Source organism: Aquila chrysaetos, assembly GCF_900496995.4.
Source record: "Aquila chrysaetos chrysaetos chromosome W unlocalized genomic scaffold, bAquChr1.4 W_unloc_1, whole genome shotgun sequence".
NCBI classification, from domain to species: domain Eukaryota; kingdom Metazoa; phylum Chordata; class Aves; order Accipitriformes; family Accipitridae; genus Aquila; species Aquila chrysaetos.
In genome coordinates, this window is record NW_024470321.1 from 86,725 (window position 1) to 102,776 (window position 16,052).

At 42.0% G+C, this 16,052-nt stretch overlaps 1 protein-coding gene across 1 annotated transcript in view; it reads left to right on the forward strand.

Moving 5' to 3' along the window:
* Nucleotides 1-1,520: 1,520 nt before the first annotated feature.
* The window catches only part of LOC115338108 (ubiquitin-associated protein 2-like), a 68,701-nt gene continuing 54,169 nt past the window's right edge, over nucleotides 1,521-16,052 (forward strand). The window contains 4 exon segments of the mRNA XM_041121355.1: nucleotides 1,521-2,106; nucleotides 3,131-3,208; nucleotides 4,826-4,936; nucleotides 14,203-14,356. Coding sequence (XP_040977289.1) covers nucleotides 3,161-3,208; nucleotides 4,826-4,936; nucleotides 14,203-14,356 — 313 coding nt within the window. The 5' untranslated portion in view covers nucleotides 1,521-2,106; nucleotides 3,131-3,160.

The window sequence follows — 16,052 nt, forward strand, 5'->3', positions numbered from 1 at the left end:
TTTGTTTTTGTTTTATAACAAGTAGGGCCGCAGGAATGTAGTGAGCAGGTTGACGGAAGTGGTGGTTTCCCCTTTTTTGACATTTGCAAGACAGCAGTGGAGTACTCTGCCCAGTTTTTGGGTTCCCTGGCACAAGACAGACATTGGCAGATGGGAGCAAGTCCAGCGAAGAGCTGCAAAGGTGGTTGAGAGGCTGGAGCACAGGATGAATGAGGGGTGGCCGAGGGAACTGGATTTGCTCAGCCCTAAGAAGGCAAGGCAAGGTCGTATCTTCTATTCAGATACCTCATGAAAGGGTATAGAAAAGGTGAAGCCAGACTCTTCTCAGAGAGACAATGGCACAAGTTGGAACACTGGAAATTCCAGCTGTTAAAAGGAAAAAAAATTGTTTACCATGAACATGGTCATGGATTAGAGAGGTGGTGGGATCTCTGTCTGGCCCCAGGCAGCTCCTCTGATGGGACATGCTCTCAGTGGGAAGTTGCGCTGAGTATCACTGGAGGACCTTTCCAACCTATGTGATTCATTGATTTTAAGCATTAGGTCTTATTGACCTTTTTCTGCTTTTTGTCCGCTTATTCTACTTCTTGCATAATAGATACTGGTTTGGTCAATTCAGTGGAAAAGATGGCTATTTAATATACAGCAATTATGTTTTAGTGCACCATGTTTTTTTATTGTTTAGATATCAGATAGACCTTTCTCCTTAGTCAGGCTTTACAGATCAACAGAAACATGTGGGATTTTACTGTTCAATTACCATTGATTCATTTTTCTGAATGTAGAATAATGTTGCTTTCCTAAATGGAGATTTCATTGTCATAATATCACGTTGATCTTCATTTAAGTTATTTAAGAAATTACATTGTGGTTCTTTTGCATTGCTTCTGGATAATAAATATACCATTTTATTATAAGATCCGGGCCTATTACTGTCACTTAATTTTGTGTTTTGCACACTTCTGTTTTCTGGTAGTTCGAAGTTGTTAGTTAAAAATTTCCTTCGTTCTGTTATGCTGCAAAGATAATATATCTTGTAAGGTTGAGTAAAGTTTTAGCTGTCTTAAGATGCTACAGTTTTCTTAGTTGCAATTAAAACTTAATTATACTCTTTTATAGGATACTACAATGTTACTTGTAACAACGGTGCCTTAAAAATAAAGAAGGTCGCTGGGAAAAAACCAAAACTTTTTGTGACAATGATTTGTTGTTTGTATAGTAAACACATCTTGTGGGGTTTTGTTGGTTTTTTTTCTTCTGAATCTTCAATTCCATCTGGGTGTAATGCACTGGCATAAATATTAGTGATATTGTACCTACTTGTGTTTCTAAGCTCTCTCCTTAACACAGGAAAACTGAAGATACTGTCACACATTTGATATTGTTATAAAATTGGTATATTTTTGTCTTCTAACGTGGACTTGGAAAAAAAGTTGGTTTACGGAAAAAATGAATCTTAATGTTTTTCTGTTTCTGGTCAAATATGCCGTCATGTCTCTACAGAAATTACATTGAATTTTTTTACTCTGGATATCTTTAAAGGAAATCTCTTTGCTAGCTTAAAAGTTGCAGTGGGCCTGAGGAGGCTGAAGTCAGAGCGAGAAGATGGATCAACAGGGCTTAATTCCTGAAACCAGCAGACCTTTTGTTTTTGCTCTCTGCTGAGCTCTCAGCAGACAACCAAGAGTGAGCTCCTTTGCACAGAGTACTGCACTGACCGGCACCAGGGCTGGCACGGGGAATTCCAGAGCAGGCTCTCCTCTGTGTTACCAACTGACGTATGAAGCTGTCAGCATGACGCTTTGAAAATGTGAAGTAGCAACTCCATTACAAACGCTAATTGTCTTGGAACGTCGCCTCTGAGCACAGCAAATGTCGCTTCCCTCAAGGAACTGGGACAGCTGCAGTAACTTCTCAGCAAATAAGCAGCCGGTGGTGTACGGTGGAGTAATTTTTAGACTCTTCTCAGGATTTACACTTGGCGACCTCCTCTAGAGCTCGTATTTGTGGTGAACTCCAAAAGTGAAGCAGTTTGAGGCTGATTAAGTCTGAACTCGTGAGGCACAGATTTTCACGTGGGTATTCTGTGAAGTGAGACTGCGAAAGGTGAGGTTCAACCAGCTGCCCAGGATGAATCCTTTCCATCAAGAATTTCAGTGGATGAGGTGGTCCCCTTCTCAATGAAGAAGTCTTTTGCAGCACATCACCTTGCATTTTGGGTCCTGGCTCTCTTCAGTATCAGCCTTCTCTAGCATGAGACGGTAGCCTCTTCTGTTTGAGCAGAAATCAAGTTAGGTCCAGGATCATGTAGCATACAGTTATCTTTGGTATTTTCATGGGAGTGTAGTTCAAGTAGACTGCAAATGCCGCACTATGTAGAGTGGCCTGTATGATGAGACATTAGTGTTCTTGAGTTGCTTTCTCTCTGGGGCAGCCATAGCCTATTTAGATTTATGGCACTTTACTGCATCCATCCATTTTAGTCTTTCAGCTTTTGGAGGAGCTGCCAGCGTGGATTTGTGGTCCAGAAATGTTACAGAAGCACCAAATATTTCATCAATAGCAAGATCCTTTAGCAGTTTTCAGAGACTGGTATTCGCTTATAAAGAAAATAAGTGCAGCTGTTCATGGGCAAAATCTTGAGGCATGACTCAGTCTCTTTTTAAGTGCTCATAAAACTACAGAGCCAGGTGGTTGTTGGGAGAGTTGTGGAAGGTGATGTGAGCAGGAATCATCAGAGATGTGGTTAATTTAGAAATACCGTTGCCAGTTTGTTATGATAAAACTCTAACTCTGGAGTGGTAGATACTAAATAAAAGTAATAATATCAAAGCGTAGGCTTCTGTGGTAAATTCTCTTTTATTATATGTTTGTCTTGTCTATGTGGTGACCTTTAACTGTGGTTCAAACACATTAGAACATGTTGAAATTGCTTCTGTCCCAGCTCACTTTTTAACTATAAAATGGGCATAGAGGAGATATTAATCCCTTCCCCATAGCACCTCTGTGCTTGTTGCGTATGTTCTTTTTGAGAATCTGGAGGAAAAAAAATATAGTGACACTAGGGGATACTTTTAAAAAAATATTTTGTTACCTTTTGTGTACTTTATTGGATGTTTGCATTTTTCAGGCAACAGCAGAACAGATTCGCCTTGCTCAGATGATCTACGATAAGAACGATGCAGATTTTGAAGATAAAGTGAAACAAGTATGTTTCTTGTGGTACAGAGTTTTTATGCCCTGCAATAAGGTGCTCCAAAGCTGGCTTACGTTTTTGAGCTAGAGCGTCTGTTTCTGATTTAGATGAAACCTTTTTCAGAAGGACGCAAGTTTAACTAGGAAAAGGTGCTCTTATTGCACTGTAAAGTCTGTTTACGAGAAACTGTGTGGTAATATAGCTCTGGCTGTATAGTTATACCAGTGTATTTTCCTTTGTAGACAAGCCTTTAAGCCAAAACTCATCTGTGCTGATGTCTCTTCCAGACTGTATCTCTCTAGTATGGTCCTGATGCTTAATGATCATCAGAATAAAGAGTGCATTCAGCTTGTCCACGTGTACACGCACATGGGAAAAATGTCACCTGTGTAAACTGAGTTTGCTATAATCTTGGCTGTTTTTCAGGAAAAGTAAAAATCTAATCATAGCTTAAAGGCGAATTGAAGTGTTATTTAAAAAAAAAAAAATAATCTGACCTCCCAGATCTGTGTATGCATTAAAATGATAGAATTACACTATGAAAATGAAATCTCACACCATTTCCTCTACCATGCTGAGTTTCGGGTGTAGATGCTCGAGCTTTCATTACCGAATTATAGCCGAGATGATTAATTCAAGCAGTACTGAGAATCCGTGTCCCTGTTCTGCTGTTGGGTATTGGTGATTTTGCCCTAGTGAACACAACTCGCAAAGAACCTAGGAGCATACCCAGGAGAGAAGAATTAGCGTGAATGCATTAATGCAGCAGAGGAGCAGATTTCTTGATTTCTTTTCCTTTGTAAAACCTCCTCTGAAGCATTATTAAGTGCTTTTTGTTGTTCTTGTTATAAACTTGTTCTGTTGATGTGCCAGAAGTGAAGTCTTGTACTTCCTGAAGCCAAAGAACCCTCATCAATAGTGCCTGTAGCTCTGCTGGTGGGAAGGATAAGAATTAAGTTCTGCATAGGAAATCTCCAATATTTTACATTGTGCATATATATTTCTAGCTCACATAGGTTTTTTTCTTTGGGTGAAGTTGCTGGATGTCCCATGACAGACTGCGATTATTTCCATCCCACACTCCTCAGGATGTGCACCGCAGGTCCACGGAGCATAATTCAGTACTAGGTCTCCTTAAGCAGCCATCGCTTATGCCTTTTGTGTGGCCTTATGCTGAAATGGATCGAGGGAGCTGATCTGGCTGAAAAAAACCCCTTTTTCTTAGCCTGGATGTTTTTCCAGATGGATCTGTTCTCTGCCATGGCTTACCTTATGTCTGTTCTCACAGAGTGGGATAAAGAGGGCGATACTGGAGCTATCCTGGTCTTTTACATCTTTACCCTCATATACTACTGTCTCTGGGGTGACAGTATTTGCTGCAAGCATAAAGTTAAAGGGGAAAAAAAAAAATGCGAAAGAGTGCTTTCTTGATTACCATTTAATTTGTGTTTCATCCTGTCTCTTGTCTGAGTCCCAAGCAGATCTGTAAAATGCAGATACCTTTATTTAGGATTTTAGTTTGCTCTGACATAGTAGCTACGTGCTTTCTTGGAATCTGTGGTGGTACTAACTCTTATTTTCTTATGATGATAATTTGGATATTTTAACATGTCTGACTCTTACTGCCAGCTTATGGAAGTGACGGGGAAAAACCAGGATGAGTGCATAGTGGCACTACATGATTGTAATGGGGACGTGAACAGAGCAATCAACATACTGCTGGAAGGAATTTCAGACACGGTAAGGTTTTACTTTCATATTAAACTGCTCTTTCTGTTTGCTGCGCCTTTCTACTTCTTAGAAGTGATTGGGAAAGTCATGTTTCGGAAGCTTTTGATTTCCATGTCTCCATTCAAATTCTTTTGAAGGAAATGGAGACCAGGTGTCGTGGTTTAACCCCAGCCAGCAACTAAGCACCACATAGCCGCTCACTCACTTCCCCCCACCCAGTGGGATGGGGGAGAGAATCGAGGAAAAAAAAAAGTGAAAACTCGTGAGTTAAGAAGAGTTTAATAGAATGGAAAGGAAGAACATCAGTGTGTTATCAATATTATTCCCATACTAAATCCAAAACATAACACTATACCAGTGTCGTGGTTTCAGCCCAGCCAAAGGACCACGCAGCTGCTCGCTCACTCCTCCCGCCCCCCTCCGGTGGGATGGGGAGGAGAATCAGAAAGGAGAAAAGAAAAAAAAACCAAAAAAAACCACGGAACCTCGAGGGTTGAGATGAGGACAATTTACTGGGACAACACAAAAAGAGAAGTTACAACAACAACAATGGTACTAATAAAAGAATATACAAAACGAGTGATGCACAGTGCAACTGCTCACCACCCGGAACCCGACGCTCCGCCACTTCCCCCACCGAAAGCCGAGAGCCCCCCCAGCCCGCTCCCCATTTATATACTGAGCATGATGTCACATGGTATGGAATAGCTCCTTGGCTAGTTCAGGTCAGCTGTCCTGGCTGTGCACCCTCCCAGGTTCCTGTGAAAATTAACTCTATCCCAGTTGAACCCAGGACAAACAGCTACTAGAAAGAAAATTAACTCTATCCCAGCCAAAACCAGGACAGTATCCACCCCTTATTCTATACCATTTACGTCATGCTCAGGTCCCATACTTTCCAATACATCCTAATCAATCGCCATCACCTTTCCTGTCCTTTCGTATATAGATATATACACACACACAGAGATATCATTCCCTTAGTCTATGGGCCAACCCTATAAAATGTCCGTTGAGTTCATTTTGTTCATGACACTGGGCTCCATCTGTCATAACAGCCTTTCTGGGCAGGAGGGATGGTGCAAAGTCTGCTCAGTCGGCAGAGCAGGATTGGGCTTCTGTGCAGTGTGGCGAGCAGGTGACATTGGACGCAGCAGGAGGATGGTGTGCACCGTTGGATTGTTGCATGCTGGAGTCAGTTCTGGTCCCATCACTACTGCACTTTGCTCAGTTTTATCACAGTTCTTTCTTGCTTGATCTAAGTGGTTCTTACTGTAGTACCATGGATATAGCATATAACAATTATAGTAATGATAACATACAGTAGCAGGGTTATATAGCAACTAATATCATATAGTTTAATTCTGGCTATTCTCACCTAAAATCAAATCCCCTTGAGGCACACATCGGACTCCCCCATCCTTTTGCATCACCCACCAAGTGCATCCAGGTCCTTGAGCAAAGGCAATCCCACAAATGGGTTTATCCCATTTAGTGTGATATAGTCAATCTGCCAGGCCTCCCCATATTTATATTTCAGCCATCGTCCTTGTCGTGGTTTAACCCCAGCCAGCAACTAAGCACCACGCAGCCGCTCACTCACTCCCCCCCCACCCAGTGGGATGGGGGAGAAAATCGGGAAAAGAAGCAAATCCACGGGTTGAGATAAGAACAGTTTAATAGAACAGAAAAGAAGAAACGAATAATGATAATGATAACACTAATAAAATGACAACAGCAATAATGAAAGGATTGGAATGTACAAATGATGCGCAGTGTAATTGCTCACCACCCACCGACCGGCACCCAGCTAGTCCCCGAGCGGCGATTCCCCGCCCCCACTTCCCAGTTCCTATACTGGATGGGACGTCACATGGTATGGAATACCCTGTTGGCCAGTTTGGGTCAGGTGCCCTGGCTGTGTCCTGTGCCAACTTCTTGTGCCCCTCCAGCTTTCTCGCTGGCTGGGCATGAGAAGCTGAAAAATCCTTGACGTTAGTCTAAACACTACTAGCAGCAACTGAAAACATCGGTGTTATCAACATTCTTCTCATACTGAACTCAAAACATAGCACCGTACCAGCTACTAGGAAGACAGTTAACTCTATTCCAGCTGAAACTAGGACAGTCCTCCATACCACAGGGGCTTTAACCGCTTGGCTTGCTTAATTACAGCACATGTTTCACATTCATGGATAACCTGTGCGGTAGTGTCTATGGTCAAGTCCACCCCTCGATCACGAGTCCATCTGTATGTTGCATCTCTTCCCTGATGGCCTGAGGTATCATGGGCCCACAGAGCCATAACTAGCTCACCCTTATGTTGCCAGTCCAGGTCCACCTGAGCCGCTTCAATCTTGGCAGCCTGATCCACCTGTTGGTTGTTTTGATGTTCTTCAGTGGCCCAACTCTTAGGTACGTGAGCATCTACGTGACGTACTTTTACAACCAGATTCTCTAGCCGGGACGCAATATCTTGCCAGCTGTTTAATTCCCTCCATCTCCAAGGCAGCTATACCAAAAGCCCACCAGTACCCTTTTGGGTCCTTAAAATACCCTCTCCTGAGGTAGTCTATGCCAAGGATGCATGGAGCCTCTGGGCCAGTCACAATGGGGTGTTTCTGCCATTCATTCCCAGTTAGGCTTACTTCAGCCTCCAATACAGTTAACTCTTGGGATGCCCCTGTCACACCAGAAATACAGATGGGTTCTGCCCCTTTATAACTTGATGGCATTAGAGTGCACTGTGCACCGGTGTCTACTAGAGCCTTGTACTCCTGTGGGTCTAATGTGCCAGGCCATCAAATCCACACAGTCCAATAGACTCGGTTATCCCTTTCCTCCACCTGGCTGGAGGCAGGGCCCCTCTAATCCTGGTCAGAGTATCCATTACCCACTTCTCGTAAAATTGGCTCAGAAGTCCCTTCAAGAGGATGAGAAGTAAGATCAGCCCTTCTACTCTGTTTGGAAACTGGAGCGGCATTTTTCTTGGACGAATCCCCTTTTGTGGTGGTTTTTCCTTGCAACTCACATACCTGTGCATCTAGGACTGAAGTGGGTTTTCCATCCCATTTCCTTATGTCCTCTCCATGGTCACGTAGGTAAAACCACAGGGCACCTCGTGGTGTGTACCTTCTATATTCTCTCTCTTGGGCAGAGGAACGCTTACTCCTAATAGCTGAGACATTGGTCCTTACAGGTGGGCAATAGGACATATCCTCTTTGAACTGCTGGAAATCCTCGGACAGCTTCTCCACAGCCAAAATGCAGGCTTGTAGGGAGGAGGAGAGATTTTCTTTGTATTGCCGGAGTTGGCGAGCCACTTCATCCGCCTTCGGTGCCTTTTCGTCTTTCCAGGTCATTATTGCCAGTGAGTTGGCATAGGACGATGGTGCGCTCTGTACAAACTTCTGCCACGTGGGTCGTGTGCATTGGACTTTGTCTGGATCTTTGGGTAATTGTGTGTTGTCCGGGTCATAATAAATCATCTCTAGCACGGCTAATTCCCTCAGGTACTGGATACCTCTCTCCATGGTGGTCCACTTGCCTGGTTGACATAGAACATCTTCCTTGAAGGGCTACCTTTCCTTCGTGCTTGACAGGAGTTGCCTCCAGAGGCTGAGGGCTTGTGTCCCTTTTCCAATTGCCTTGTCAATGCCACCTTCCCTGGCAAGCGATCCCAGCTGCTTGGCTTCCCTACCCTCTAATTCCAGGCTACTAGCCCCATTGTCCCAGCATGGGAGCAGCCAGGTGATAATGTGCTCACTTGGACGATGGCCGAAATCTTTTCGCATATCCCGCAGCTCACTCAGGGATAGGGATCGGGTGATTACTTCTGGTTCTGCCTCTTCCTCCTGTTCTCGTGATGACCCTGGCTCATCTTCATCCCTCGCTAAGCAAACTGATTTTTTTTGTATATTTCTTCTTGTGTATGGGGGGTAGCTGATACTGGTGCGGGTTGGTTAGCTGGTTCAGCTGCAGTGCCTGTCGCCGGGGTTGGAGTGGCCACGGTGCCTGTCGCCTTGCTGTTAGATGCAGAGACCTTCTCTTCCCCTTGAGGGTATTGAGTAGTGTTGACCAGGGCTCGATAGGCATGGACCAGGCCCCAGCACATTCCAGTGATTTGTGTTTCCCTGGAATTGTCGGGGTGACAGCATACTTTTTCCAAATGTTCTACTAGTTTTTCAGGATTCTGCACTTGTTCAAGGGTGAAGTTCCGAAACAGTGGAGGTGACCACCGCCCTAGGCGTTTGCCCATACTACCCCACGCACGCTGCTACTCATAATTATCCAGCCTCGGGGCAGATCTCTGGCTGGCATTCTTAAGTAGTTGTTTAACCCTAAGCAAGACCTGAACCACATTCAGGAACATGCTAGTTCCTAGCAAAAGGACCATGCTGTTTTCAGCATCCCAAGGATATTAAAAATTTTCAAAATTCTCAAACGCTATTGTAATTAGACTGGAGAAGAAGGGGAAGGGGAAGAAAGGTGTCTCGCCCATAGATTGGCTCTCTGAGGAGGAAAGGTAAAGGGTGTAATGATTAATAGTTTCCCACAGATGGCTCCCGAAGTATAGAGGTGACGACAATGCTGAGTGCAAATACCGGATTAGTCCCACGACCGATAATTTTATCATACCATAAGCCAGTATTACACAGTACATCAAAGCGAAAACCTTAATCCACCTCCCACGGATGTACAGCAGCACAGGGACTACGTACAGCAAGTGAGGTGATACATAATAGAACTCTAAAAACGAGCGCCACAACTCTAAGAGCCAATAAATCGACATTGTGACCATCGACTATTAGACCAATATAATGAATGCTTGTAACAAATTCGCTGTAACACGCTCTGGCCAGATCTGTCGTTACCTCAACCCCTTGTGCCCCACATTGGGCGCCAAAAAGGACTGTCGTGGTTTAACCCCAGCTGGCAACTAAGTACCACGCAGCCGCTCGCTCGCTCCCCCCGCACCCAGTGGGATGGGGGAAAGAATCGGGGAAAAAAAAACCAAACCAAACTCGTGGGTTGTTATAAGAACAGTTTAATAGAACAGAAAGGAAGAAACTAGTAATCATAATAATGACAATAATAAAATGGCAATAGTAATAATAAAAGGATTGGAATATGCAAGTGATGCACAATGCAATTGCTCACCACCCGCTGGCCAATGCCCAGTTAGTTCCCGAGCAGTGATCCCCCCAGCCCCACTCCCCCCAGTTTATATACTGGGCATGACTTCACATGGTATGGAATACCCTGTTGGCCATTTTGGGTCAGCTGCCCTGGCTGTGTCCCCTCCCAACTTCTTGTGCCCCTCCAGCCTTCTTGCTGGCTGGGCATGAGAAGCTGAAAAATCCTTGACTCTAGTCTAAACGCTACTTAGCAGCAACTGAAAACATCAGTGTGTTATCAACATTCTTCTCATACTGAATCCAAGACATAACACTATATCAGGTATTAGAAAGAAAATTAACTCTATCCCAGCTGAAACCAGGACACTGGGGCAGCTTCTCTGCTGCATGCATACCTTAGAGTAGGGTGAACCTTGAAAATATTGTGGGTATTCAGCTGGTCTCTTGCAGAGTCCTCCGGTTTTCATTTACATGCAGCAATTTTAACTCTGCAGCAGAACTCAGTGCTCTGTCAGTCATTGGCCTGTTTTATGCTGCAGTATTTGTAGTTACTCTGTAGCACTTCCACAATCTTGAGGCCTGAGTCTGTTTGCCACAATGGGCAATCTTTATAAACCTGAAGGGCAGGCAGATATTTTAAGTTGTGCAACTTTTGTAGGTGTGCATTGCCAATATTGAAGTTGGAGGAGGTTTTCACATCTGAAAGTTGCATTGACAATGCTACTAATGGCAGAAGAGGATACAGCAAGTAGTTACTCCTTTCACTGTGTTGCTCATTTGCATTACTTTATTGAAAAACAGAAAGAGGAGACTAAATGTGTATGTAACAACAAATAATGTCACTTTTAATGTTGCACAGAACAATTTTTTATCCCAAGAGATATCGGGAAAATATGTCTTGCTGCGGTTGAAGTTTTTGCTGGAGGGACTTCTTACAGTTTATCTGAGGCAGTAAACTAGATTCCATCTCATCTAAATTGGGGAAGACACCTGGACTTTCTTTCTTAATGCTGAACATTTAGTATTTCCTGTGATTTGTCAGGATGTGTAGTCTGGCTTATTGTTAATGAGGAAACTCACCCCCCCACACCCCCTAAATCTAGGACACATACCGTTCTGACTGAGGGGGCTTTCTTTTCTATCCCCTTTTTATTTATAAGAGTTGAGGTCATCTAAACCACAGAAGTATATAATACTGAGCAAGCTGCTAAGTTGGGAGTAGAAGAGAGCATTTCACCTTGATTAAATCCGTCTTGGTAATGTGCTTGTTTTGTGTTCTCTTGTACTTCTCATATTTGCCATTTTCTAGTTGAAAATAGTTTTCTGGTTGATAGGGAATGTTAAATGTTTTCTTACTTGAGCAAATTGTTATAAGTGATCATGACATGGAAGAAACTTTCTGAACTCATTTATCAATTAGAAGCAACATGTCAAAAGAGCAGAACATATGGATAAGTCCCTCTGAACCCACTGCTCTCCATAGACAAAATGCAACTCAGAAACAAATACAGAGAACTTAAAGGGGTCAAGGAGGAAGGAGTATTAATTAGAAGGGGTCCTCATCAGAGTGTGAAGAAATTTATTCTTCTTTATGGAAGTTTGTGGGCCTCCAACTTGAAAGGTTTGTTTTAAGGCCATTATATTGCAGAACAGTTTAACTGTAGATTTGATGTAAAGTTGGAAACAGAGGTGGTACTAGTTCTGAATGCAGATTCCCAAATCTCTTTTTCTAGTTTCACTCTGATGCACTAGAAGATTTTTTTTTTTTTTTACCTCATTTGGAAGAAGATGCATCTATCCAATTTGAGGAATTAGAAGAGTAAGGAGTGATAGCTAGAATGTCTATTTATAATTTCTTTGGTACTCTGCCAGGTTTTTTTGGGGTTTGTTTTTTTTTTTTTAATGCTGTGATCTTTAAGGCTTTATGCTGTGTGACTGTTAGTCTTTATGAAGACTTTTCACTTGCAACAGCTGTGTCAGTCTAGCTTTGGATAGACAGAGGCTTGTGGATGAGAGTAGAGAAGGGCATGTTTCTTTGCCCAAGACTTCTATTAATTTAACTTCCTATAGGTGTAAGATCCATTTTATGCCTCACCATGTTTTACTTGCTAAACCTCTGAAGATAGAACAAAGGGGACCTTTCAGATTATTTTTCTTTCCATCTAAGATCAGGCCAGTAAGAAGGCTTCTGTTACATATTTACGAAGGTCAGGCCCACAACTGTCATTTGGGTTGCCTCAGGCATCCTCAGCTGAAATTGTAATCAGTTAGCTCCCTTACAAAACCAAGCAGCTTTGATAGTCTGTGATGGGTTCCCATGCCCAGAGGTAGCATCATCCTCTTATCTTAAAGGACATGCCCAACTTCTCAAGGCTTTCCTCAAAATTACTTTGTGGGAAAGCATGGATCTGATGCTTTCATAGTCATCCTTTTACTGATCCTTCTCAAGTCATGTAAAACCTTACTAAGGAGAGGTTGCTTCCTCTTAAGCTTTGCAGGATCATCTAGTTTTGGTTTGGTTGAAGATCTTTTGACATCATGCCCATCAGTGAAATAGTAGTGCATTCTGAACTATATAGACTTGGTTCTTCAGTTGTCAGTGCAGTTATTTTTTTTTCTCTCCTGTGAAGTGTCCCTAAAGCTCTAGGAGTGTTTTAGTGTGTTACACATGCAGTTACACAGGCTATGGCAGGTGAAGCCATATGATAGTTACTGGAGAAAAGAGTTTTCTGTCGCACAAATAACATGGTGTTGCTCAAACACGTAGTTCTGTACTTCTAATCTGCGCTGTCTGCGCCTCACCTAAATTGGCTTATGGTGGTGTAGTCTTCCATACTGGAGATGAAATTGAAAAGTGATTTCAGCCTTCTTTCTCACCTATACCATGTCAAAAAATTAGAGTAACCATTCTCTTAGTACTTATTCTCTCAAAGGAGACACTGAAACATTGAGTTTATACTTGTAAACTGCTTTGTTACATGCTTTCTCAATAGCATTAGTTTTCTCAATTCTAGGCAGCTTGGACTAGCTGGTCATTGCCTACCTTGTGAGGGCTTCTGAGTTACTGTTGTCTGAATTGAGAGGAGATAGGACAGGACCTAAAAGTACTGATAGCCGACCTTTTTTGTTTGATGCAGGTGCCTGTCAGAGGTCATGGCTTTACGTAGTGTTTCACAGTTGATGGCACCTTATTTGCATATGCAAATTTCCCACTTAAATACCTAGAGTATAAGCTCTTAGAGATGGGGATGTGTATATATAAACCTATCTGCCATCTTAATGGTTTGCAAATAATACCTTTCTTCTTCTTTGCTTTGCAACTACGGCTCAATAGACTAACCATGCAATTGCATAATATATGAGTTGCTGTGCTATTCTTAGCAAGTGTTTTAGTAATTTTATTTTCAATTCCTATAGAGCCGATACGATCCCTAAGTTTATTTTAAAGATGGAGTTTAATATTAAAGCTGAAACCTGATGTTTGGACCTTGGTCCCTTGTCTTGTTTAGACATAGTTTTTCTTGTATTTTGCTGTGTGTGATGAGCTGTAGCTGTTAAGAGTAGATGGTCTGGCTTATCATGGCCCCAGTTTTCTCAAGTTGTTGTTCTGCCATTCTGTCTCTTGGTGCTTGAATTCTAGTACGTCTGGATGATAGTTTTTATTTTTTCTTTCCCCCCCCCCCCCACGTACTTATTCTCAGCAGTCTGTTGTTCAATGATGCTTATAAGCATTTTTTTCATTTCCTTGGGAGGAAAAGATAGCTCTGTGCATGCTCCCTTGCTAGATTTATGGGGGTAGCTGAGAGGGAAACTGTTGCTTGCTTTGCAGGTTTTCTGCATTGTGGTCGTATCTAGGCTTCCTTGAACTAGTAAAAGTCCATTATAGCCAGAAATATTTGGGATTCTCACATTCCATAAGAAAATTCAACTTCTAAAACTTGTTTCTTTCTCATCTCTTCCCAAAAATACAGCCTGTGTTTCCATTTGTATCAGTGTAGTTTGCAAGGTATTACATATGTGATGTTATGCAAATACCTGTTTTTTTCCATGAACTGGAGGGGTGTGAGGTGGAAGTATGCGTTGAGAGCTGTCTATTCCTTTTTGACTTTTGTATCTAATTCTATTCTACCCAAATAGACTTCTTGGGAGACTGTAGGGGGAAAGAAGAAAAGCCTTGGAAAGGAAAGTTCAGAAAACAAAGAGAACAGAGAAAAACGAGGGGACAGAGAAGCGAGTCATGGACGGGGAAGTTCCAACAGACGGGGAAGAGGAGGCAGCCGTGGCCGAGAGTGTACGTATAGGGGTTCATTTTTAAAGATTCAGATGCTTTTCTTGTAGCTGAAACTGGCTGAGTTGAGAGCGAATGCTTAATGGAGTAAAGTCCGTCTGAGCTATAGCTCAGTGCTGAAGGGATCATAACTTGTTTGTGCGACAGGTATGCTTGATCTGTCTACGTGACTTGGTTTCGGGATGGTCCGTGCTTGTTTAGAGACGTTCAATTTAACTTAAATTTCTGTCCTTTTTTGATTAATTGATCTTGTACACATTGCTGTTCTTTATGTAAGTTTTAGAATTGAGTCTTTGTAAGACTGCTTGAGAGCAAGTATGTTGCTGCACAGCTGATACACTTTTTTGTTTCTTTTAATGAAAAAATTATCCAGCTTTGACTCCATCTCCTTTTATGAGTGGGAGAACCTGAAGATGTTCTCATCTTCTCATAAGGGGAATGAAAAGACTGGGATCATTATTAATCTCTAGCATATATTACTCACATAAGCCAACCAAAGGTGAGTTTCTACAACAGAGAAAATTCTTTGAGTTGAAACGTTTAAAAATTTGCTACAGTTTATACAGGTGCAATAATATATTGTACAAAAGCAAACTGATGTTTCCAAGTTAGGTAGCATCACATTAGATCACCATTGGATACACGTTGCTTTCTTCTCTAAGTTTTATCAGCAGTATCAAAGCTATATACATTGCCTGTAAGGGCCATACACAACACTGATAGATGAGCAGAGAAACTGGAATGAAAAAAATATGTTTAGCTTTTCACTTAAAAGCAGGAAAAATATTTACAATATTAGCCAACTCTTCTAATTCATTATTGGAATATACTCAAATATCGTGCCAGTGAAGATATTGTGAAACTTTGTAGAATAGAGTAACGTCAAGATAGGAAAAAATATTAATAAAACTTGCAGCTATGCTTAGAAAAAATGTAAATCGGATCCATCAAAATGAAAGTGAGGGGCAAAATTTTTGCCAGAGCCAGATGCTGCTTGTCTCTTTTTGTAAACTGGAATTAAAGATTTTTCAGATGGTCACCAAATCTCGATATTATCTTTCCAGCTTCCCAGTCCAAGCATTAATGATTTTGTTGCTGCCATTAGGAAAAGTTGTGCAGTACAAAATCTCAGAAGTGTTTTAAGTGGCCAGTCTTTTTTTTTTTCTTTCTTTCTTTCTTCAAGGAGCCAGCCATCTTTCAGAGTATGTCCTCAGGAGTTTTCCACAAAATAGTTAAGTTGCAGTGCTTTTCTAATGCTTCACCTTCACCCAGTCATCATCCCTCTGATTTAAATACAGAGGAGAGTTCTTTTAAGTTTCCCTGGTTGTACAGGGATATGGTATGGGCAGACAGGAGAAGAGTTGGTGTTCTTGGTTATCCCTTATTCTTTCACTGTTGCCACTCAGCGCGTTATCAAGGAAGCATAGTATGAGGCAGCTTTATTTCCTACCTCGTTAAAGAGGTGAGGCCGTAATTAATTTAATAGTGTAGGCTGCAAAACACTGCATTATTTATTTATTTATTTATTTATTTAAAAAACAGAAGTGTGTCTGCTGAGGGACATTTCCCTCTTATTTGATATTTTGCTTCCTAATTGTCCAGTGCAAAGTAAACATAACTTGCTTGTAGTTAGGCCCCCAAAGAAGAGAGGTGACTGAGATCTGTTGACCAGCCCACTTTAAAACCTTGCCTTTTCTTT